Source organism: Anolis carolinensis, chromosome 1 (genome assembly GCF_035594765.1).
Source record: "Anolis carolinensis isolate JA03-04 chromosome 1, rAnoCar3.1.pri, whole genome shotgun sequence".
Lineage (NCBI taxonomy): Eukaryota > Metazoa > Chordata > Lepidosauria > Squamata > Dactyloidae > Anolis > Anolis carolinensis.
The window spans coordinates 39,916,823-39,942,825 of record NC_085841.1 but is presented as its reverse complement, the minus strand read 5'-3'; the positions used below and the strand labels follow the sequence as shown (position 1 = coordinate 39,942,825).

At 38.8% G+C, this 26,003-nt stretch overlaps 1 protein-coding gene across 1 annotated transcript in view; it reads right to left on the bottom strand.

Moving 5' to 3' along the window:
- xdh (xanthine dehydrogenase) overlaps positions 1-26,003 on the bottom strand; it is a 73,086-nt gene that overhangs the window by 23,634 nt on the left and 23,449 nt on the right. Inside the window, exons 10-24 of the mRNA XM_003216063.4 lie at positions 22,506-22,647; positions 21,168-21,260; positions 17,464-17,615; positions 15,950-16,043; positions 13,817-13,926; positions 9,658-9,842; positions 9,237-9,411; positions 7,538-7,627; positions 6,241-6,410; positions 4,677-4,800; positions 4,238-4,357; positions 3,328-3,424; positions 2,826-2,950; positions 2,379-2,512; positions 993-1,080 (exon numbers count right to left, since the gene is read on the bottom strand). Of these exons, the coding sequence (XP_003216111.1) occupies positions 993-1,080; positions 2,379-2,512; positions 2,826-2,950; positions 3,328-3,424; positions 4,238-4,357; positions 4,677-4,800; positions 6,241-6,410; positions 7,538-7,627; positions 9,237-9,411; positions 9,658-9,842; positions 13,817-13,926; positions 15,950-16,043; positions 17,464-17,615; positions 21,168-21,260; positions 22,506-22,647 (1,899 nt within the window). The remainder of the gene's footprint in view (positions 1-992; positions 1,081-2,378; positions 2,513-2,825; positions 2,951-3,327; positions 3,425-4,237; positions 4,358-4,676; positions 4,801-6,240; positions 6,411-7,537; positions 7,628-9,236; positions 9,412-9,657; positions 9,843-13,816; positions 13,927-15,949; positions 16,044-17,463; positions 17,616-21,167; positions 21,261-22,505; positions 22,648-26,003) is intronic.

Genomic DNA, 26,003 nt, shown 5'->3' with positions numbered 1-26,003 from the left:
TTGGGATGGGGTTGGGGTGGGTGAAAAGACTTCGACTCCAGTTGGACAAGAAGATTTGTAGATGAATGTCCTGACGGAGGAAAAATGCCACCTAAACATGACACCATAAAGTACATTTACACTATACCCGACAGAAAACTTACAAATTACCACCAAAAAGAAAAGAAGAAGGAAAAAAAGAGAAAAGAAACATGATAATAATAATAAAAGATAAAAGTGACTTCCATCTATTGTATGGTGTTATAATAATATTCTCTAATTGTATTTCTATCTCCTATCTTGTTTTTCTACCTCATATGCAGCTTAGTCTGAGGCAGTTATTTAATCAGTCATTCTTAATTATCATATAATTATTTTGCGATTTTCTTTTTTTAGATAATTTTTAATTTGTTCCCAATCTGTTTGGTTTTTGGGTCTACCTTGGTTTTGTGATAGTTAAGTTAATTTATCCATATTCATTATCTCTAGAATTTTGTTGTACCGCATTTTTATCTCCGGTCTATTTTTCCCCTCCAGTTTTTTGTATATATCATTCTCGCCGCCGTTATTAAATAATTGAACAGAATCTCTTTATTTTTATCCTTTTGTATATCGTATAGTCCTAACAGAAAATATTTATTACACGTCCATCAGCAGTGGAAGAACGTACCTTCCTGTTCTCCACACTTCCAGCATTTGTTTGAGATTTTTTTTGTAATACTTGGATTATTTGGGGGGGGGGGGGGCAAGTACCATCGATGAAAATTTTTTATCCAGTTTTCTTTAAATCTGCCGAATAGGTAAATCTTAGTCTATAATTCCATGCCTTTTCCCACTCCTCAATTCTTATGGTCTTCCCTATATTTCTAGCCCATTTGGTCATACATTCTTTTATTAATTCCTTTTCTGTCACCCACTCTAATAATTTTTTGTATATTTTGGTTATAACCTTAGTTTCTGATTGTATTATTTTAAATAAAGTTTTATTATTTATTTTATTAAAATCAATTTACCTTATAAAATCCCAAAAAGGGATGTCTTCCACCAGAAATCAGCATATCTTCATCTCGGTCCAGCATGCATCGTACTGCACGCCCAGTCCTGTAAAAACAACAAAATCAAGGAGAGAATAAGGCCTTGAAAGACAGAGGGCATACACTTTAAGTCCCTTTTTAGGAAGATGGTGGGTTGTTTCTCTAGCTCTCACAGTCCATTCAAAAAACTCCATGCCCAATACTTATCAAGTGCCAGGGTGGGGATTGCTGTTCCTTTTTATCAAAAGGGTTGCAGGAGCCGGGAACTGATTTAGACCATGAAGATCTGGCTGCTTTGTGCTCCCAATGAAAGGAAAAGGCAGTAACTCTTATCCAAAATGTGTTGAAACCAGAAGTGTTTCAGATATTTTTTGGACGTTGGAATATTTGCATACACATAATGAGATATCTTGGAGATAGAACCCAAGTCTAACTTTAATTTTATTTATGTTTCATATATACCTTACAGCCTAAAGGTAATTTTATACAATATAAAACCAATACAACAGAATACACAAAACAAATTGCGTAGTATGTATTGTATTTGTGAGACGAGTGAGAGAGACACAAGGCTGGGGACAGACTGAGGATCTGTGAAATGGTGGGAATCCAAGTGCAGTGTTTGGTGTAAATCCATGCCTACACCAATTATATAGTAATTATCCAGAAAATCCTGTTTCCTATAAATATGTGGGTCATAACATTTCCTCTCCCTATAAAAAGGTGGGGGTATATGGGCAAAAGAATGCTCGTGCATTTGAGCATTCAGGTAAGATATCCAGGTTATATGCATGGTGCAAATTGGGATGGAAGGCCCAGGAAAGAGTTTCTCTTCCATGACTGAAGAAAACTACTGCAATCTCTGAATCATAACAAAGTTTGAATGGATTTGCATTGAAAGGTGTAAACACTATGTAACAAAATTTGAATTTTTCTCTGATTCTGGTTTGAAAGTGCCATTTCCTGTTTAATTGTGTGGCACTAACTTTAAAAATAGTTGTTATACTCCAGAAACTTTGGTTTTGTGACTGGGGGTAGTACTATTATTTTTTTCAGTCTAGGGGCACTTTGTAATTTTCCGTAATGAAAACATGACATTTTAAACCTTTCAATCTGTTGATTGCAACAAAATATTTACAGTTTAATACAGTTATTCCATGTTTCTATGATAGAAACAATTAGGAAATGACATTTATAACCCAGGAACAAAGTTCATGTTACAAAGTGTAATTATCCCTCTAAAGTGTACAAGGAAGCTCTAGATTTTAAATGAATATTTTCTTGACCCTCTTAAGCAGACAGACTGGGACCTCTTGGTTATCATATGGTGTGTCTACACAGAAGCTCCATCCAGTGAGAACTTACTTAGCCGCAGCCACTGCCACAGCTGTAGAAACAACTGTGCTTCTTGTCTCTTTTCCTCCAAATCCTCCTCCCATTCTCTTCACTCGAACCACAATTCTATTTGATGGAACCCCTAAGGCATTGGCAACAAATTCCTATGGAAGAAAAAAAAACAGATCAGTCTACACACCACAACCAAATCTCTGTGAACAAGACATAAACATTAGTGTGTAATGGTCATAGAATCATAGAGTTGGAAGAGACCTCGTGGGCCATCCAGTCCAACCTCCCCAGGTAAGGTTTAACTTAGATGGATAGATAGATAGATAGATAGATAGATAGATAGATAGATGATTGATGAAAGATAGATAGATAGATAGATAGATAGATAGATATCATTTTCAATTATATAAATGTGCAGCAACCCCCAATGGCAAAAATCAAATCAACCCCAAGGAACTGGCTCACCTGTGTCTTTGTCAGATTCTGAGTAGATACGAAGAGCTCCATTTCTCCATCTTCTTTTTTTGGCACAGCAATAGTGCAGTGAGTCTCCAGATAAAAATGTTCTTGGCCACCAAGATACATCTCCCCTGGGAATGGGGAAAATTAATACATTGGTCATAAATCTCCCAAGTCATAGAATACACTAAATTTAAAGGGTTAATATTAGGAATATATTCAGGCTTTGCCTAGGACAGAGGCTTCAGAGGAGCTGCATGAAGCAAGGTGCTTAGAATCCTAGAATCTTAGAGAATCCTGACATAATTGAATCTGAGGACACCATTTCATTATGCCATTATAAATAATGGGAATTCTGACATCCACAAATTTTTGAATCCACAGAGAAGGAGGAGGGAACCAAACCCAGCTGATACCGGGGGCCCACTGTATTTTGTTGATGACTGTGCACAGAAGAAATTTGTCAAATGTAGGTTGTTAAATAAGAAAAAGAGATATGGATGTTTACCTTCCACAATATGATCAGCCTCTTCAAAACCTTTCTGGATATTTCCTTTCTCAATCTTCCTTACCCATTTAAAAAAAGACTGCTTCTCAATAGCCTCCTGTGTAAATTATGGAAAAGTAATAGACATTTGTACTTGCACATTTATTGGATTTATTTGTTATTTTGGGATATCTGCATCTCCATTTTGTCTGATACAGATATATATAACTAACTAATAAGGTCGGAAAAATAAACAAAATCATAGCTATTTTGTGTGTGATATTGTTAAGTGCAGTAAAGAACAGGAATTCTTTACTTTGATAGTTATATTTGGGAAACACTTGTTTTACAAGTGATACTTGCCATGGTATAAGTGTTATAAGAGAAGAAAATGTGCATATGGCACAATACCAAGAGTTCACAACTGAGCTTCAGGAGACTTGGTTGCATTTTATGTGATCACCCTTGCTGAATTTCCTGTCCATCACAATCAAAGCAGGATAACCAAGTTTGTAAATAAGATTGCACGTAATCGCATTGCTGAAACTTAGAAAATCTGGGGATAGCTAATATCTGAATGGGATTATTTTGGACTAAATGCTTCAGGGTGTAAATTGCAGGCTGTGCCTACAGACAATAAATGTTGTCACATATGCTTGCTTTCAGATGTAAAGTTCAACACTCAGACTTTTAAAAGGCCCTAGAGTTGTGCATTGATTGTAAATATTGTACACAGCATTTACATGTAAAAAAATGAAATAGTCACAGACACAAGGAGATTGAAATAAAAAGATCTATTTACACACACATATAAAGTATTATACTAATAGAAAGATTAGAATCTGTTTTCAAAGGCATACCCAAAGGATCTAGGTTAAGGTCTTGGGAGTCTGGTGCTAAGAGAGGTGTGACATTTTTAACATCATCTTACCTCGATAGTGACAATAGGAGTAAGATCCTCATATGTGATCTTCACAGCTCTAGCAGCTCTTCGGGAATGCTCTTGTGTGTCTGCTAAAACCCCTCCAATAATATGGCCAACACAGGTGACCTATGAGGCAAACAAAATTCATTATCATCTCATTAGGTTTAAACACATTGTTTTGCAATCTATGACGTCTCATTTTGGATAAATTATCTGAGAACTCAGCTTCAGTTACAATATCCCTTTCCAGAAATCCAAATGCTCCCAAAGACTGTACTTGTGAATGGCTAGTATAATGATAGCTTTGCTTTGTAATTGTTCAGCGTACTTACACTTTATTTCATGCACAATATTATTAATATTGCTAAGAATGAAATACAATTGACTCTATTAATATTTAAGAACAATTTACCAATGGAAAAAGAAAAGAAAGAAAATTACACACAGTATCTTTTGCGAAGATGGTTTCATCATTGGCAATCCCAGTGATGTTACTTCCAGGAACATCCTTCTCAGAGATAAAACAAAAAAAGCCAGGTACATTCTGGGCTTCTGTGGTGTCAACAGAACTGAGGAAAAGAGGAACAAGGAGAGAGAAAATATTTCAGGTTATTGCAGCGTATACTTCATGTGGCCTGTGTCAGGATTTGGAAACTACCTAACATTATCTAAGTTACTATCTCCGGCCTAACCACCTGTAAAAGAGTTAAGCCACTGTAATTAGGGTGTGGTGGTTAATGCAATGGGAGTAGTATATGGTTTGTAGTTATACTAAGTAAGTTTGATGAGGGTTGATGAGAGTTTCTGATGGTGGTTTTGAGAATGGGTTGGAGAATTGCTACTGTGAGCAGTGAGGAAGAAGAAGCTATAAAGTTTGGATATTTTGTATATACTTTGTATACTGTTGCAACAAAGGAAAAATAAAAGCTTTCCTGCTTATTTGGGAAAGAACAAAAGTATTTGCATATTTTGTTGTTCGAGTAGAAGACCGCTACAACTGTGTTTTTGGATACCCGCTCGGGCTCGGGCTGTGGGGCAGGCTGGAGAGCAGCTGCAATCAATCATTGCAATGAATCACTCTGACCAGGAGATCATGAGTTCGAGGCCCCCTCGAAGCCTATGTTTGTTTGTCTTTCTTCTATGTTAAAAGGCATTGAATGTTTGCCTTTATGTGTGCAATGTGATCCGCCCTGAGTCCCCTTCGGGGTGAGAAGGGTGGACTATAAATGCTGTAAATAAATAAATAAAATAATATCCGCTTCCTTAACCTGAACTAATAGAGTCACTTCCACAAGAACAGGAGTTTTACGACTGCATAGAACCCCTGACAGTCTGTATCACAAAAACAATTACATGGGGTCTAAGGCAGCAGTGATGAGGTGTAGGCCTCAGATTGCATTTTCCACTATCCCTTACCACTGGCTAAGCTGGCTACAGTTAAAGGCAGTTGCAGCCCAACAACATTTGAAATGCTACATTTTGTTCAGCCCTGGTTACATGATGCTTGGCCAGAAATCCAGACACATGCATGCATGCACTTTCTCATAGTGCTCATGGCCTCTGAGTGGAATGCAATTTATAGTTTGCCTTTTTCTACATCCAGCTCTGAATATTTTGAAGCACACGAGTAACTCCACTTTTGTAAATGTTAGAGATGCAGAACTCCTATGAGAGTGAGAAAATCTGACATAGCATCCTTGTATGAATTCCTTGATCCTCCATAGTGACTCCATGTTCAATTGCCACTGGAGTTAAACACAGAATTATGCTGGAGGACTCCTATAACAAAATCTCTATGACCTCCAGGTCAATTCTATGGACAGCTTTTAGTAGAAGTCAACAGTGGAGTCACCCTAGAGGACCAGAGAACATAGCAATCAAACCCAGAAAGGGTCAAATCCACTTTGGGTTTCCTCATTGGGTCCTTGCAATAGAAAAGCTATCTAAGACCGCATTTTCAGCAACATAAGTGGAGGTGCAAATATTTCTGTTACTGGAGAAATACTTACAGAATCTTAGCATGGGCTTTAGTGCTAGTAACTAGAGTTAGGTAGAGTTCATTCTCATAGCGAGGTATGTCATCACAGTAGACAGCCTCTCCACTGGCCTGCTTTGCAGCTGAAAGGTGCATCAAGGGCCGTCCCACTGTATCTTCAATTGACTGTCCAGGAGGCACTTCCTGCAACAAAATGAAAAGTTAACTCTAGTGATAGAAAGCATATTCAAAAATATTTGGAAAATAGTTTAAAAACAATTTTTTCAAGTGTTGATGAGCTCTTACAAGAATGTTTGACTGACTAGGATCTTGAGAATTTAAGATTTGCTTGCACAAAATTCACAAATGCTTATTTTGAGCAGAAAACAGCATTTTCTGCATGAGTCATAGTATATTCTGTACAGGCTACCACTTATGGCAAAGACCTCCAGGAACCTTAGTCAACAACAGTCTTTCAAACTGTACAGAAATATCATTTTCCGAGAATGCTGTTTCGTGCACATAATTTTTTTTTCTGTGCAAAGCCACCACATACAATTTTTGTACAGAGGAAGTCCTAAATTCTAAATCAGCTTCAAAAACTGTGTGGTTTTCAAATGCATCATTGTACCAGGAAAAATAATTGCCTCCATTGAAAAATGAAGAATTACATGTTGATCCTAATAACCCTAAAATGCTGTATTTACTAATAAGTTTTTAAAATCCTAATAATATTAGAGTATGAGGAGGTTCAAATGAAGAGATTTTGTTACCAATGGGCAGCACTCTTTTTCTACCATTAAAAGTGTTCATATCCATATTCAATGGAATGGGTAATTGCATATGACTATATAACCAATAAATAATTCTTATAAGTAAAAAAGTAAGATAATTACGAATATGTTCTTATTTTTAAAAATTCTGGGGAATAATGGAACAGTGATGAAGCACAACACAGTCATGGTACAGTAGAGTCTCACTTATCCAACATTCGCTTATCCAACGTTCTGGATTATCCAAGACATTTTGTAGTCAATGTTTTCAATACATCGTGATATTTTGGTGCTAAATTCGTAAATACAGTAATTACTACATAGCATTACTGCGTTTTGAACTACTTTTTCTGTCCAATTTGTTGTATAACATGATGTTTTGGTGTTTAATTTGTAAAATCATAACCTAATTTGATGTTTAATAGACTTTTCCTTGATCCCTCCTTATTATCCAACGTATTCGCTTATCCAACGTTCTGCTGGCCCGTTTATGTTGGATAAGTGAGACTCTACTGTAGTAGTTAGGAAATAGGATTTAGTTTTGCTCATTCCTCTTACTTGGAAAAGTTGTACATTGTCAACAGGATCCTTGTGGAATAACTCAGTGGCACTTGCATACTGTGGGGGTACTGTTTCACTCAGATTATTCTGCAAACACATGTTTAAAGTTCAACATTACTTAATTATCCCAGGCAAAGGTAATTTTTCATATATAATTTTTCATTTTCAGGAGAGCATACTCAATTCTATTAAAATTCAAAAAAATAATTCTACCCACGTAACATGCACACACAGCTGGGAAGGCAAACACACACACAATTCCTGATTATTATTACTTTGCCATCAAGTCAGCTTCAATTTAGGACAAACTTATTAATGACACACCTCCAGGGATCCCAATCATCAACAGTTCTACTCAGGATTTTCAAGCTTAGGGTCATCGCCTCCTTTGTTGAATCAATCTACCTGAAATGTTGTCTTTCTCTTTTCCCAGTGCTTTCCCATTTACAAGCATAATAATCTTCAACAGTGAATTGTATTATCCCATTCTATTTGCTCCTATTGTTGTGTGTCCTCAAGTAATTTCTGACTAATGGTAACTCTAAGATGAATGTATCATGGGATTTTCTTGGCAAGAATTGTTCAACAGGGTTTGCCATAGCCTTCCTCTGAGGCCAAGAGGCTGTGAGTTGCCCAAGGTTTCCATGGCTGAGCAAGGATTCAAAGCTTGGTTATCTAACGCTCAAATCATTATGTGGTTTTCCCTCTTCTATTTAGACCAGTAGTTTTTAGCCTGTGTGTCCCCAGATGTTTTGGCCTTCAACTCCCAGAAATCCTAACAGCTGTTAATTGGCTGGGATTTCTGGGAGCTGTAGGCCAAAAACATCTGGGCACCCCAGGTTGAGAACCACTGATTTAGATTATTACAAGTTCTTTCAGAATTTAACTATTCCCCTTTTCCTTTCATAAATCTACCACTTCTATCTTTTTACTCATTTAGACCTATATAGCAACTCACAACTTACCAGTAATATATTTTGGATAGACAACACCTTCACAGAAAGACTGTTTTCCCTCCCCTACAGGAATGGTGTTTTGCACTGTCATTCCATGCAGTGTGTAAATTAAACACAAATAGAAAATTTGGCACACTTCAACAAATTCTTCCTAAAGGAAACTAGAATATCAAAAGAATGTCGTAATGCATTTCTCATATAGGAAGTGAATTATGCCATAGGACTGGGAATAAAGTATGGTAGATCTCTGAGTAACACCTCGATCAGCAAGGGATTAACAATAGCAGCCAGCATGATGTAGTGGGTTGAGCACTGAACTATGACTTGGAAGACCAGAGTTCACATCCCTGTACAGCATTGAAACCTACTGGATAAATCTGGACCATTAACACACTTTCACTCTCAAAGGAAAGCAATGGTAAACCTCTTCCGAACAAATCTTGGTGACAAACCTCTTTGATATGCATGTGCTTAATTCACTTCTAGTACTCAAATGAGAGGTGAGAATTTTGTGATTTTAAACAGTTGCCTTTTGCCACAGTTTCCAGGGTGTGGATCTAGTGAAAATAGATTCTATAAGCCAAAATCTAATCAGCCCTGCCCTTAGATACCCAGGACCTAAACAGTAAAAGTTCCTTCACTAATTTCCAATTTTAGAAGCATGCTTTAGATTTCAATAGATGTGGCATTGCCCTGCTGCATTCCTTCAGCCCAGCAGAATGAATGATGGAAGGACTCACATTGCCATTGAGCTCGATATTTAATTTCTGAAGTACAGTGAGATAGAACTTAAAGAAGAAACTGAGCACAAGAGTTCGTCGGAAATCCACCATGCCACCTGGGGCTGAAGGAGACAAATTCATCTCACTAGCCAGCATGTGGCAGGCTTCTTGCAACAGGTCTTCTTTCCACTTCCTGCCAAGAAATAAATAAAAAGAACATTGAAATCATTTGTGTACTCTACTGTTTCATATGCTAAATGTTCTTTTGTTTATATCTAGTGCATCCGCTGACCAAAAGGTATCATAGGGAAAGCAGTGGCTAACGCAAGACATGCTAGCAGAAACTTCAGTAAGAAGTTCTCCCACCTGACATTCCTTCTCCTCTATATCATTATGAGAATGTCTCTTAATCCACAAAATTGAGGTACTCTTTGTATACCTCCCAATGAGTTCCTGACAGGTCTTTCTCGCCATCACAGTTGTCGGAGCCATTCCTCCATAGCTCAGCTTAATCTCTTGCACACAATCAGATCCCTCTGGAAACAAGACTCTCAAGCCACAGTTCACAATAGCAATGTCATCTTCCCGTCGTGAAGCTTGCTTAAATGCTGAGAAATATTCCCCCTTGGAGAAGAAAAGGAAACAAATATTTGCCTTGTTTGAAGATATGATCAATAAAACAAAGGAAGCTTTTGTATTATTGCCATGGTCTATAGGCTCGTCTAACAAAATAAGGATGCAGATATGGATTCGCAAGAGTAAAAATGAAAGAAAGCAAGTTTGTTGCTGTATGACATTGACAATGAATTCTTAAAGAGTTTTTTAATGCCCGCTTTACCATGCTACAAATAAAAGCACCACATATAAGGAAGTAAGAAGACTGCAGTCTTTAGCTTTGTAACATGTTCAATATTAAACTGGAAGATAATATGTATTAACATTAAATAATTTAAGGAATCATTAATTCATGTGTTAAATGGTTTTATTGTTATATTTATAAACCTTTACAATTACTAACAATTGACCAATAATACATATTTTTCAATGTCGAACAGTGTTCCTTTAACATGTTGTTTGCACTAAATAATTCAATTAAAAATTTTAAATTTGTTCTTGAACATTTTAAAGAAATTGTAATTAATTCTTTTCCAAGTTCTACTGTTACTTCAAATGAAAACTTCCAGTTCAACATTAGGAAGAACTCCTGATGGTTAGCGCTGTTTGGCACTAGAATATGCTGCCTCGAAGTATGATGAAGTCTCTGTCTCTGGGGGCTTTTAAGAAGAAACGGGATGGCCATTTGTCAGGAGTGCTTTGACTGTGCAAGTCTGCACAGTAGGAGGTTGGACTGGATGGCCCTTGGTGGTTTCTTCCAACTCTATAATTCTCTGACTTCTTGAAAACAAGAGGACTTTGTGCCATTTTACATATGCACAGAAGAGGGTGCTACACCTGTATGGTAACCTATATTTAAGCAAAATGTATTCATTGTCTCTTGAAACTGGGAAGATTAAACTATCCCACAGTAACAATTTAAAACATACTGATTCTCCTAAATATTGTTTGACCAAATATTCACACTTTCTTGCAAAGCAGGGTCTTTCTGAGTGTCCCAAATGCTGGAAATATATATTAAATAAATTAAAATTAAATGTTGGATTTCATTTTTTTAAAAATATAACTGCCATTGCTAACAGTTTCATATGGGGAGTTATGCAAGTCTAAAAGGCGCAAAGGCTCTGTTCTGGAACTCTGCATCTCTGTGGTTCATATAGCTCTGTGTTGACAAATATGTGCAAAATTCACTGCAGAACACGTGTATCATCATCACATTGGGCTAAAATCGGCAGCATGTGCTGATTTTAGCCCAGGTCACCCAGGGAGCCAGCCATCTCCCATCACATGAGGCTGTGTTGGCTCAGTGGGCGAAGGAGGGCAGAATCTGTGCATGCCTCTACCAGGACAACACAGGAGAGCTCCCGTATTGCCATACAGTCTATGGGGGGAAGTCATGCACTCATGCTTCCCCCCATGTGATCGCCCTTGCTTGGATCTGGGCAAGGTGGAGCGTGGGGCGCCGGAAGGGCAATCTGAAGGGCTACATCAGATATTTGAAATGCAAATAACAACTGAAATCCATCCTGTATGAGAAAATGATCATTTTGTAGAGCCTTTGCATAAGGAATCTGCAGATCAATAGCACTTGCCAGTTCTGAAAGCAATAGATCCCATGTCTTAATCAAGATATCTCAATTTGTCTGAACTCTAGGAAACAATTGTAAATACATTTTGGTCTTCTGAATGTATAGATTTTATATCTACAGATTCACCCATTCACTGATTGAAACATTCCCCAAAATTCCAAAAAGCAACCATTTTGCTGTTCCATTGCATATAATGGGTCTTGGGCATCCACAGATTTTGGTACCCACAGCAGGTTCTAGATACAAACCCCAGCAGATACCAAGGGCCCACTGTATGCATAGACAATTTTGGGTTAGTTGGGCATATGATTTGAACCATAGAAGGCACCTTCTTATGTTCCCAGACACCAAGAATGTGATTTGAATGAGATTTTCCTGCTTCTTGACAGGGGATTGGACTGGATGGCCCAAGAGGTCTCTTCCAACTATAATTCTATGATTCTAAGAAGAAGAAGTTCCATTAATCACTTTCCTAAAAGGGAATAGGGTAGCTATATGTTCTGCTTTACGAAAAACAATCCTTTGTTTGATGACATCCTCTTCTGAAGGGCTATTCAGTCCAAGTCTGGTTTAAAGGTCAAGAATCAAGTTGTCCTTCAATAATTGGAACCTAGGCAAGACAGTAAACAGGCTCTATGCTTGACTGCAAATGGACCGTATATCTCTGAAAATCCAGTGTGTTGGATAACTGAAACTACGTTATCATTGGACCCATTGTATTCTTGGGTTAGCTCAGGGGAAGTTGTGTAATGTTGCAATGTTAAATCATCTGTTAAGCACTGCTGGCAGTAGTTTCAATAGTTGGCAATTCTGTTGCTGGATGAAACAGACTATATACAGTTTTTTGTCTGACTTGTCACAGGAGTCTAGAAATTAAAGATAGATGTTATGGTTGAGTTTAATGGTCAGATGATGTCCTAGCAAGTTTGTATGATATCAACAAAAACAAAAACCCTGCCTGTAGAATCACTATTCAATTTTTTGGAGAAGAAGGACTCTTTCCAGTCAAGAATGAGATCTATGGAAAAGGCAGTTTTTGTCAATGTTTCCCTTTTTCAGAGCTATCCCTCCCCTCCCCCCACAAAAATATTCTAAAGAGTCTCCCTAGAGCAGACTTTTAAGGGTTGCAAAGAGACAGATAAGGAAGAAGAAAGTTATTATGAGTAGGATTCCACTTGAAGGCACTTGGACCAATGGGAGCGTGCCCACTGTCTCTCCTGCTAATACAGGCAACTTTCTCATCAAGAGCCACTCAGCATTTTGAAATTCATAACTGTACTTCAGGCTGAAATGCAAACCAGACCAAGATAAGCACTTAACAACCTGGTTCAAAAGTGGTCTTTCCGTTCTTAATAGCTACCTTAATATACTACTATGTCTATGATGAGCTTAAGCAGCAGCATGTTTTTGAATTCCTATCATGAAATAAAGGCCAAACACAAGAGCTTGGAGCTAAAAGGGGCATTTGTTGACATATTTATTTATTTATTTACTATAACTTCTGGAAGAACCTGTAAACTGAGATAACCTGTAAGGGGAAAGAATGAGTAAGGGAATAACCACTTGTGTTGTCAGCCATCTGATGGGTAATGTCCTTCGGCCAGGTATCACTTCTTTTGACCATTCCCAAGGACCATCCTGGTACTAGCACCATAGATCCTGAGGACACCCAAACATTATTGACTGTGCACCTCTGCCAATCTCAAGTGGAAAGTGCCCCCTCCCAAACCTCCTGAGAGCAGGCCCGTAGCCAGGATTTTGATTTTTTTTTTTGGGGGGGGGGGAGGGGGAGAGGCTGGGATTTTGGTTCCGGGGGGGGGGGGTGAGTCTGAGTGAGAGAGGATCTACCCTAGCAAACTTTTTGTATCGTTATCCCAATACCCCCATGCATATGGGATATATTGAGCATGGTGATCAGATCATGATATGAATAAACACAACAGTTTAAATAATAAATGTAAGGCCTTCTCAGGGCACCCTGAGATTTTCGGGGGGGGGGGGCTGAAGCCCCTCGAGGCCCCCCCCCCCCCCGCTACATGCCTGAATACAAGAAAAATGTTGCTTTGATTTATGTGTATTTCTTCATGGCAAAGGTTGAACTGAATGCCCCTTGTAGTCTCTTTCAATCCTATGATTCTATGAATATCTGCGATCCAATCAGCCTTCTTGTTTTTGAGGTTTCAATGGGTCAAATAAAAACATGAGATCTAGAAACATGAATTTTTAAACATGAAAGCCATGCTTCTTTATACCCCTTCTTGCTTTTCCTGCACTCCTTAGGAAGTAAAATACACCCATACAACCTTGAATGCCTTCAACAATGAAACTATATAATCGAACAATACTGTATTTGTCTGTACAGTAAAATATTTTTCAGCAAAACAGTCACCTCACCTTTCTGGTGAAAGGAATCTCAATGGAGAGCAGTAGTTCCTGGGATTTTAAGATTGTCTTCCTATAACCAGTAAAGAATGTTTCATCCATCCTAATAGTTCTGCTGCCCTCTGTAAAAAAAAAAAAAACAGCAGATGGAGTGAGTATGTAACAAACCATTTCTCAGTTCATGCAAGTAATCCTTCATTCTTGGGATCATAGTTGATTCCTCGTAAGGGAAATCATGCCAGAGGTGTATAGCAATATAGCAAAACATTCAGCAACCCATTCTAGCTGTTGTAGAAGTGGATATTAATGAAGTTGTAGAAGTGGATATGACGAGGTGTTCCAATGCTTGCCTTTCTGTTGTGTGAAAAGGCACATATTGATTGGGATTATTTTCTATTTCCAGGAGTACATCCCCCAAAGTTGTCCCCCAAAGCATAACAAACCCTAAGACCAAGAGATAGGAGAGCCTCAATACTGTTTGCACCTTATACACCTGAATGGTATTCATACTCTTTTCCAAGAAACTCTGGACTCTTTGGGGGATCATCAGTGATTTCTCAGTGAGAAGGACAGCAGACAACCCCTTGCCAACCACTTCTGATTTTTGCCCACTCTTGTCCTGAAAATGATTGAAAATATCCTCATATTTTCAATCATGTTCAGGACAAGAGTGAGCAAAAATCAAGACTGATGTTTTCCTTCTTTTTAAATAGAGCTCTGAGATCCAACAATAAGAATCTAATGCACAAAACTCAGAATTCCATAGTTTAAGTATCCAGCGAAGCAGTTGGAGAACAAAAATGAATAGAGCTTACAGTCCTACTGTACAAATATGCACTCTTAGCTATGTAAGTTAGGATGAGTGAATGTGAGTGCCTGAGGGAACCAGCAAGTTTCTACGCCTCCCAAAGTCTAAAGACAATTCCACACTGCAAAATGATAGCACTCTGATGCCATATTAACTACATTGATTCCATATTGACAAACTGGAAGGTGTCCAGAGGAAGGCAACTAAAATTATCAAAGGTCTGGAAATCATGCACTATGAGGAGCATCCTAAAAAACTGGGTATGTTTAGCCAGCAGAAGAGAATGTTGGGAGGAGACATGATAGTATAAATATGTGAAAGGGTGTCATAAGGAAGAGGGAACAGACTTGTTTTCTGCTGCCCTTGAAACTAGGACTAAGAGGAATGGGTTCAAATTGCAGGAAAGGAGATTCCACCTGAACATTAGGAAGAATTTCCTGACTGTACAAGCTGTTCAACAATGGAACTCTCTGCCTCAGAGTGTGGTGGAAGGAAACTCCTTACTTAGAAACTTTTGAACAATGGTTGGATGGCCATCTGACAGGGATACTTTGATTGTGATTTTCCTGCATGGCAACAAGTTGGACTAGATGGCCCATGTGGTCTCTTCCAACTCTATTAATCTATGATTAGTCTATGATCCTGCTAAACCCTGGGATTTCAGGTTTCACAAACAGCACTTAGAATTCGTAAGTAGAAAATTCTGTCACCTCATGAAACTTCCAAACCTAGGATTCCATGGTATGCAGCCACTACAGTTATAGTGTAATAGTGCTATATATTTATAACGTGAAAGGCCCCTAGTCCAACTCCCAAATGATGATATTGCACTGCAGACTATCTATTAGTTCATGAAAAATTCATAAAAGGAGTGCCTGTAACCAAGGTATGTAAACATTGATTCTGCTGAAAATAACAGGTCCTGCAACATTTCTTGATTCATTCAAGGGAGAAAAAACACAAATTGCTTTAGCTGTTATTGTCTGCTAAGCAAGCTAAGGTGCTATTTCTGAGGGGAAAACATTTTTTTGTAAAACTAAAACAACTCACAAATCAACCAATTCATCCTCGATGAATGTGAGTAGATCATAGGTCTACTTCTCTGGCAAGAAGGTAATGGCACTTCATGCAGTCATGCCGGCCACATGACCTTGGAGACATCTATGGACAATGCCGGCTCTTCGGCTTAGAAATGGAGATGAACACCAACTCCCAGAATCGGACACAACTAGATTTAATGTCAGGGGAAACCTTAACCTTTACTAGAGAGTATACCATCAAGAGAGTGCTGATAATACATCATCTACCATGTTCAATCTAAGCTTTATCAGGCTCACCATTTGATATCAAGGTCAGCTTGCTCCCACTTGCCATAAACACTGGATTAAGGTCAGATATTGGACTTGCCGTCATTATATTTCCCCCAAGGGCCTGAAAAGAAACACAGACATTATTATTATCCTTACTACTATAGTGTTCTTTCTGCTAAAAAAATCCCAACTCAGGTGCCATCCATATATATATATATCTCACATAAAATAAAGTAGAGCCATTCAAATGTTAAAACAACAATAAAGTAATAATACTCTAATAATAACTTAAACAGCCTGGTTAAAGAGACTTATCTTGACACACTTTGTAAAACGCAAGAGCAGACAAAATTCTGAAAAGTGGGCATTCTGTAATTTGGGAGCAATAGAGAAGAAAGCCCTTTTTTATAACATATCTGTGGGCAACAATGTTCTTTGAATACTTCTGTGGATCTTCATGACTGTAAAAGGTCATGATGATATAACCAAATCCTAAGTCATTTAGCATTTTAAAGGGTGAGGACAACACCTAGAGTTGAGCCAGAAAATACTTGACAACCGCTGCAGGTTTTAATGCTATAATTTGATCTCATTACTGATTAGAAGTCCAGATGTATTTTGAACCAACTGGAGCTTATACTCTTCAAAGGTAGTCTTATGTAACCAAGGCATTGGTAACTGTTGCCAAACCAGACAACCTCAGGAAAGGGTGCAGCTGGTACACCAAACATATCTGTGCAAATACTTTATACTTCATGGCCACCCGAGACAGAGTAAGACCAAGAGGTACTCAAAACAAAAGATTAAGGAGCACAAAACTTTCCAAGAACAGATTAAATGCCAACCTCTAATTTAGATTTTCTTTTGAGAAACAACACTGCCATCTTGTCTTGATTTATTTATTTGATTTTCACCCCTATTGTCAATGCCCAATTCAAAGGTATAGGTTGCTGCCTTGATATTGTGAGGATGGATTGTAATATCTCACCATAACCTTTTGGACAGTTGTTCTCAACCTGTGGGTCCTCAGATGTTTTGGCCTTCAACTCCCAGAAATCCTAAGCTGGTAAACTGGCTGGGATTTCTGGGAGTTGTAGTCCAAAACACTTGGGGAACCACTGCCCTAAATCCTCTCCTGGGCTCCTTCTACACTGCCATATAAAATCCAGATTATCTGCTTTGAACTGTATTATATGGCAGTGTAAACTCATATAATCCAGTTTAAAGCAGATAATGTGGATTATCTGATTTGATAATCTGGATTATATGGCAGTGTAGAAGGGGTCCTAGTGTCCATGTGCTTAGTAGATCTCCAGAAGGAAAGTCTATGCATATAAAGATCCATCCATTGGTTTTCCCTTTACACAACCCCAAGAGAAGAGCCAGTAGGGATGATATTCTCCTTGATCACAGGAGTATCCTATCTATTGAAAAGTGCCAAAATCAGGTAATAAAGTGACACACTTTCAAAGGAATTGTGTACATCAGACCCCGATTCTCATTTCAATTTTTAGCAAAAACTATTCAGTTACAGCACTTACAGCAACATTTCGGATTTGTGGCCCTGCAAACCATCTCAGTTGCTCTATGACTGCCCGGAACACCTCAGTTTTGTAAGAAGGGAGCTGAGCTACAGCTTTCCGCAGAACTTCTTCCAGGTGACTCAGAGAACAGGAAGCACCAAAGCAGATTCCTGAAAATTCAGAGACAGCAGAGATTTGGCCCATGGCACTAACGTACTTTCCAAGATGAAAGAGCTGCTCTTGGGCACTGGCAGAATCTGAGGTTATTTAAAGATGTTTGTCCTGATATTTTTATTGTGGCTTGCCAGAGGAATTCTGTTTATTTAATTTATATTTTCCTTTCCATTTAAACTAAGTGTTACAGGAAGGGTAGCATACACACAAAAGGTTACTACTTGGATAGGAAACAAAATCTCCCCTTGGTCCTACTGGTAGTGGCCATGATTGCTTAGCTGTTTACCTTTTTGAAGTTAGAATCTAATTCAGATCATTTTCCTGAGTTATTTCAAAGAGATTAACTTCATCATGATTTGTTATTTCTTCAGACAGAAATGTTAAGATCTGAAGATATTGTTCAAAGCAGATATTGTGGGAATTTCTGGCATTTTCTGCCTTGATATTCTGGGATATAGGGCTGTGTGGAGGGGCCTTGAGAAAGACTGCAGCATTTTTCTTGTATTCAGGCATGTAGCGGGGGGGGGGGGACTTCAGGGGCTTCAGCCCCCCCCCCCCCTGAAATTCAAAGGGTGGTCCACGAGAAGGCCTTACATTTATTATTTAAACTGTTGTGTTTATTCATATCATGATCTGATCACCATGCTCAATATATCCCATATGCATGGGGGTATTGGGATAACAATACAAAAGGTTTGCTAGGGTAGACCGTCTCTCGCTCAGACTCAGCCCCACCCCACCCCCCACCCCGGAACCAAAATTCCATCCCCCCCCCCCCCCCCCGAATCAAAATCCTGGCTACGGGCCTGCTTGAATTGGAGCTTACTGGGAAAGACAAGCCCTCTCTCCCTCTTATTGAGTTAATTGAGGCCAAACTACTGCTTCATTTTAAACTGAATTTTTAAAGCAACTAGAAAAGTGAGACACCAGAGGGATAATCAGGATTGCCCCTGCCAAAATGGATCAGTTGCTATATATGTGATGCAGCTCTGCTGTGGCCCAAGAAGACATTCATCCTGTCTAGTTTACCTGATCTATACCAATGAGTCTACAGAAGGCCTTTCTTGTATTGATTCCTCAGCTTTGTCATATTGATGGCTGTTTTTACTACTCAGTTTTGGGGTACTCTAGCATCCCAGTTCCAGGGCTATGTCCAGCCCAGCCATGCTTGCCTGTATATAATAATAATAATAATAATAATAATAATAATAATAATAATAATAATAATAGGCCCGGGCTGTGGCGCAACCTGGAGAGCGGCCAGCTGAGACCAATCACTCTGACCAAGAGGTCATGAGTTCGAGGCCAGCTCGGAGCCTGCATTTGTCTTGTCTTTGTTCTATGTCAAGGCATTGAATGTTTGCCTATATGTGTAATGTGATCCGCCCTGAGTCCCCTTCGGGGTGAGAAGGGCAGAATATAAATGCTGTAAATAAATAAATAATAACTTTATTTCTTATAACCCACATCCATCTCCCCGAAGGGACTCAGGGTGGCTCACATGGGAACAAGCCCTAAAAAACATCAGTTGATATACAATCAAAGCACAAAACAAATAACAGAATTAACATAATAAAACAACCATTTAAAACATCTTAAATAAACAAAACCATATCAATTAAAAGCAAATAAATTATTCAAGATTACATGGAGGAGCAGGCTGTGCAACCATGGGGAATAGGACCATAGGGCATAAAGCAGGGGTCCTCAAACTTTTTAAGCCGAGGGCCGGTCCACAATCCTTCAGACTGTGGAGGGGCCGGATTATCATTTGAAAAAAAAAAATACAAACAAATTCTGATGCACACTGTACATGTCTTATTTGTAGTGCAAAACAACAACAACAAAAGAACAATACAATATTTAAAAATGAAAACAATAGTAAACAACATAAACCTATCAAGATTTCAATGGGAAATGTGGGCCTGCTTCTGGCCAATGAGATAGTCAAGTTAATTAGGGTTGTTGTTGTTGTGTGACTTCAAGTCATTTCAGACTTTGGGCGAGCCTAAGTCTAAAATTATTTATTTATTCATTTACTACATTATTTATTACATTTATATCCTGCCCTTCTCACCTTCTCACTCCAGATCAACTGTATGTACATACAATATATTATATTATTAGCATATCACAATATTAGCATTATATATTACTATATTGAACTATACCACTATACTGTAATATTACAGTAGAGTCTCACTTATCCAACATAAACGGGCCAGCAGAATGTTGGATAAACGAATATGTTGGATAATAAGGAGGCATTAAGGAAAAACCTATTAAACATCAAATTAGGTTATGATTTTACAAATGAAGCACCAAAACATCATGTTAGACAACAAATTTGGTAGAAAAAGTAGTTCAATACGCAGTAATGCTATGTAGTAATTACTGTATTTACGAATTTAGCACCAAAATATCACGATATATTGAAAACATTGACTACAAAAATGCGTTGGATAATCCAGAACGTTGGATAAGTAAGTGTTGGATAAGTGAGACTCTACTGTATATGTAATATATAACATATAATTAATATTATTATATGGTATTATTATTAGTATTATATTGTATAACATAATATTATTATCAATATTATATGTATATACAATACATTATATTATTTAAAATGATATAAAAATATTCTATTATAAATGAGGGCGGGGGCCAGGTAAATGACCTTGGAGGGCCGCATCCGGCCCCCGGGCCTTAGTTTGGGGACCCCTGGCATAAAGTGTATATGCCTACTAAGCAGAATGCAGAGATACCATATCCATGCAGCCTTGGGTCCTGGCTTGGTATTTCACCATGCACAGCTAGCTGCATAAGATGACTGCATCAGACCGCTGATAGTGGATGTTGTGAAAGAGCTGTAAATCGATTGTTTATCAATGTTTTAAGCATTATTGGCAGGAAGATGGACAAATGCTCCTGATTTTTTTCTGCCTCTATAACTTGGATAGCTTTCTGGGCATTATGTGCTTAACGGATTATGAAGAATGCTATTTGCTGCTGTGTCTCAGGCAGGGTAATGTCTTGGGCTACATCTAAACTGTAGAATTAATGCAGTCTGACACCACTTCAACTGCCATAGATCATTGCTATGGTCTTGTAGGAGTTGTAGTTTGGTGAGACACTCTTTGGCAAAGAAGGCTAAAAAACTTGTAAAACTACAACTCTTAAAATGCCATAGCATTGAGCCATGGCTATTAAAGTGGTAACAAGCTGAATTAATTCTACATTGTAGATGTACCCTTGGTCAGCCCCTATTGCTAACCATTGCCCCACTGTTTATAACCAAAGAGAAAGCAGCCTATTGACTTCATAAGAAGAAGCATATCAAGTTTGATCTGTTCATTTATGTTGCCCATACAACTGCAATCAATAAATGCTATCTCCTGAATCAGAGAAGAAGATCAAGGGCCTATGAGCCCACCCACCATATGGAAATTTTTATGCTTTGCATTGCTTACAAGCCTTCTCTTGTTGATTCCTGGCACCTGTTGCCACTCTCTTGAGGCAACAAGCAGGCTGTGACGACTTACCCTCCTCTGTATGCTGAACAGAGTTCATTTCTGGGATCCAAGTTGGTGCTATTATCACAGGGTACAGCATGTTCTTTAACCTCGTTTCGATGCCTTAAGGAAACACAATCCAGTGAGGGCAAAGCAGACGTGGCAGACAGCCAGAAATAGCAGATTTACCAATGAAATAGCAGAGGCGTTATGTAAAAAGGCTAGCCTTCTGAAGTCAGCTGCAGTGACGGTATCTTACATTGTCTGAGCAACCTGCAAAGCCATTTTTGCAATACTGTACTGACTTGTAACTAAAACGTCAAACCAAGGCCTTCTCTTGCATCGGACAATGTCAACAAACACTCCCTTAGTCCATGATCTGCTCCCACGTTGTTTTCTTTCTAACTGACATTGTAGCTAACCTAAAGTTAGGAAAAACAATGAGAAATCTTGTGCTAGATGCAATTAATCTGGAAATCTAGATTTCTTTTCAGGCATTTCCTGGATATGTAACCACTGTACAGTTATTGCCTATAGAATTTGTGGTTTTATATGTTTTAAAAAAAAAAGTATATGTAGCTGCTTTGACTAATGTAATTGCTGTATATGGATATGCATGTAATAAAGTATATAGTAAACATCATGAGAGACAGGGGAAAATGCCTATTTTTTACTCTGTGTCTTCCTACCTGGCTATATCCATGCACATTGTCCTGAGGTATATTACTGCAACACTCTATTCTTTTCTTTTTTCACTGTTTCCCCTTGAACCAGGTATTTTTGATTCTTCCACCACTGACACAAATATTGGTAGAGCAGAGATGAACTCACTGAACTCATTGATCCATTGTAACAATAATTTTTGCAGGTTTTAGGGAAATGTTATAGGCACAGAAGACACAGAGGAAGACGAAACCAGCAAGGAGCAGGCAGGGCAGACCTAGAAGTGTGGAGCGATGGAATGGGGTTTTTTTGTGTGTGTCAGGAGTGACTTGAGACACTGCAAGTTGCTTCTGGTGTGAGAGAATTGGCTGTCTGCAAGGACGTTGCCCAGAGAACACCCAGATGTTTTACCATCCTGTAGGAGGATTCTCTCATGTCCCTGCATGGAAGCTAGAGCTGACGGACAGGAGCTCACCCTACGCCCTGGATTCGAACCTCTGACTTTTTGGTCAGCAGTCCTGCCAGCACAAGGGTTTAACCCATTGTGCCACCAAAGGGCTAACGTTTTAAAAACTGACTTAATTATTACAGGGAAAGTGAATATTTAAAAAGGAAGAACTGAAAACTTGGGCAGACAGGCAATTTTTTTAAAAAGCAATATAATATTGACAAAACCCCAGACAGGAACAAAGTGTTTCCTCTTACCCACTTCCGTGTTCCCTACCACAAGCTTGGCATCAGGGTACTGAGCTTTGAGTGCCACCAGTTCCTTGAGAGTTGAAGGCTGAAACCACATCACACGTTCCCCTTTGAAGCACAGCTGCTTTTGGGGTTTATTATTATGAGTCTGTGGAAACAATAGATTCGGTGATATACACTCAGACTCTCCACTTTCTTTCATTGTTGCTGCAAACAACTGAGACATTTTAGTGCTGAAGCAATCAGTGGTGAATTAAACACTGTTTTTTAATTTAAAAAAAAATAGAGGCTGGAAATGAATTGTTATTGTTGCACCCGGCTTCCTTGACCTTACATTGGTTAATCACAAAATAATCATGTAATCTTAAGTGAAATTATTACCATAAAATAACATTGACCTTCGGAGCCCCCGGACATGCAGCAGGTTAAATCGCTAAGCTGCTAAACTTCCTGACCAAAAGGGCAGTGGTTCGAATCCAGGGAGCGGGGTGAGCTCCCGCTGTTAGCCCCAGCTTCTGCCAACCAAGCAGTTCAAAAACATGCAAATGTGACTAGATCAATAAGGATCACTTCGGCAGAAAGGTAATGGAGCTCCATGTAGTCATGCTGGCCACATGACCTTGGAGGCATCTACGAACAACACCGGCTCTTTGTCTTAGAAATGGAGATGAGCACCAACCCCCAGTCAGACACAACTAGACTTAATGTCAGGGGAAAACCTTTACCTTTACTTAACATCGAACTTCAACATCACTGTGATAATAATATACTAAGGCCAGAGCTACAGTGTAGACCCCATATAATGCAGTTTATTGCAGTTAAATTGCATTATATGCATCTATTATGTTGACTATATAATGCAGTTTCAAAGTGAACTTTATGGCACCATAGATCCAGCCTAAAAGGGGTTGATTTTCAGTGACAAACTAGCAAGGAGCTGAAACCTTTCTTGGATTTTCAGGCCATGATCAGGGATTTGCAGGTCATTAAAGAAAATGTTTAAACCTTAGTCAGACCCCTTCTACACTGCCATATAAAATCCAGATTATCTGCTTTAATAATCTGGATTATATGGCAGTGTAGAAGGGCCTCAGGGAGTGTTGTATGGTGGGGTATATTTTTAAATAGGTTTTTATGGATTGAACTTTATTTTAAAATCGTGCCTGTCTTAATTCTTTTTTTTAGTGATTATCGTTTTTAGGTTTTAGATTGTATATTGTAATTTTTTAGCATTGTTTGTTTCTTTGAGTCTCTGAAAAAACAGCATATAAATAAAAAATAGGAACTTTTACCATAAAATCATCAGAGGATTGTGGTAACTCAGCAAGAAGCTGTGGAAGGGTTGTTTTTGTTTTTGTTATGCTTTCAAGTAGTTTCCAATTTACAGTAACCCCCTCATAGGATTTTTCAGGGCTGAGAATTTGTGATCCATCCAAGATCACTCAGTGGTTTTCCACAGCCAAGCAGGGAATCTAACCGTGATCTCCAGAGTCCTAGTCCAAAGCGCTAACTGCTTCACCATGCTGGTCTTTTTTACAACTACACAGGGCACTTCCACACATCTTAAAAACCCATGCTGAATTCGATTAAAGTTCTAGTCTTCAATTCACAAGCCAAATCCCGGACTTTCCCTCGGGGGTGGCTACCTCCACCCGCCTCTTTGTCTCCTCACATGCCATCTTAGCTCGCCAGGAGAACTTTACAAGTAGGGTCTATGCCTGGCAACCACTTTCAAGTACATTTTATAGGCTAAATTTGGGGCCGGGGGGGGGGGGGGAGAGGTAGGTACCTCCTTGCACCTTTGGGCTCCATGAGGTATCTAATGAGGTATTTAATTAATGCGGAGTAAACCAGGGAAAGCCCAGTTTACTCCATATTAATTAGCTGATACCAGAGGTGTTGTTAAACGCCTCTGGTAAAAGCGAGACAGGTCCCGTGTTATGGGCCTGCCAAATCTGTATCCTAAGTAATCCTGTTGCTTAACATCTGATAAGTCATGACAGCAAGCTGAGTGTGAATGCTGTGTGTTTGTGTGCCTTCAGGTCTCCTCTTGACCTATAAGCCTATAAATTATATATTGCAAAGAATACCTGGATGTGATTTTGCTAGTGTCTTCTCCAGAAATATAACCTACAGCACTCGGCAATTTGAAATCTCCCATGCAAGTAATAACCAGGGATGATCCTCTTTGCATCCAAGATTAGATGGGATCGGATGCCTTTAAGGTCATTCTAAATGCCCCTCCATAAACTGCAATCCCCAGGATCCTGCAGGATGTAATCGTGACACTTTAAGAAGAATCACAGTGCTATAATATGCAGCATCAAAGTACTCTAGAGACACACTATTAAAGTCATTTACAGAACTAGAGCTACACGATTTAGTTGCTTTGGAAGATAGGATTATTCACTTAAATGATTATGATTGATTAGCAAGAACTTAAATTAATTGCACATCAGATTTATTAAATAATATAGCAATTTTCAAGTACAGCAATTTATAATAACCACAAAGATGAAGTAGAGATTCATGAAACATTTAACGGTTAAAGGTAAAGGTTTTCCCCTGGCATTAAGTGTAGTCATGTCCGACTGGGGGGTTGGTGCTTATCTCCATTTCTAAGCCAAAGAGCCAGCATTATCCATAGACACCTCCAAGGTCATGCGGCTAGCATGACTGCATGGAGTGCCATCACCTTCCTGCTGGAGTGATACCTATTGATCTACTCACATTTGCATGTTTTCGAACTACTAAGTTGACAGAAGCTCAGGTTAACAGCGGGAGCTCACACTGCTCCCCAGATTTGAACTGCCAACTTTTTGGTCAGCAAGTTCAACAGCTCAGTGCTTTAACCTGCTGCGCCACCAGGTTTATAAATCCCAGCCTGAATTTACTTGATCTGTACTTCTCAAACAGATATGCGAATGGGAACATAATTACCCTTTGCATTTTCACTATTCTGACTTTTGCATTGGAATTTTCATCTAAAATAACATATAAAATATTTGGGGAATATATAAGATTTAAGATAATATATTTGTCTTAAGGCTAAAAACAATAGGAACACTACCATTAATATAGTATGAGTTTTCATTACAGGGTGACAAGTAAACATAAAAAATAAAGAAAATGGAATTCAGGAAAAGCAAATAACATGACACAGGATTTTCTTTGCTACCAAGCGTGAGCACACATAAATGAATTTAAGAAAATGCTAACCTATAATTTGTAACCACCTCATCAGATGTGGCTTTCTCCCCATCGTATGCTGGTTCACCTCCCTTTTCGGCACAGAGCCCTTTAAAGGGATGTTCAGCCAGGCTCTGTGCCAAAAAGGGAAGTGAACCAGTGCACGCCACCACCACAGCAACCCAGGGGAGCCATCCCATGTTGACTTGCTGTCAATGGGGGAAAGCTGGGAGGTGACCCTTCCCCCCATGAGATGAAGAAGGAGGTAAGGCAGGCCTTGCAGGGCATGTCGTGGTGACTTCTCCACACACACAC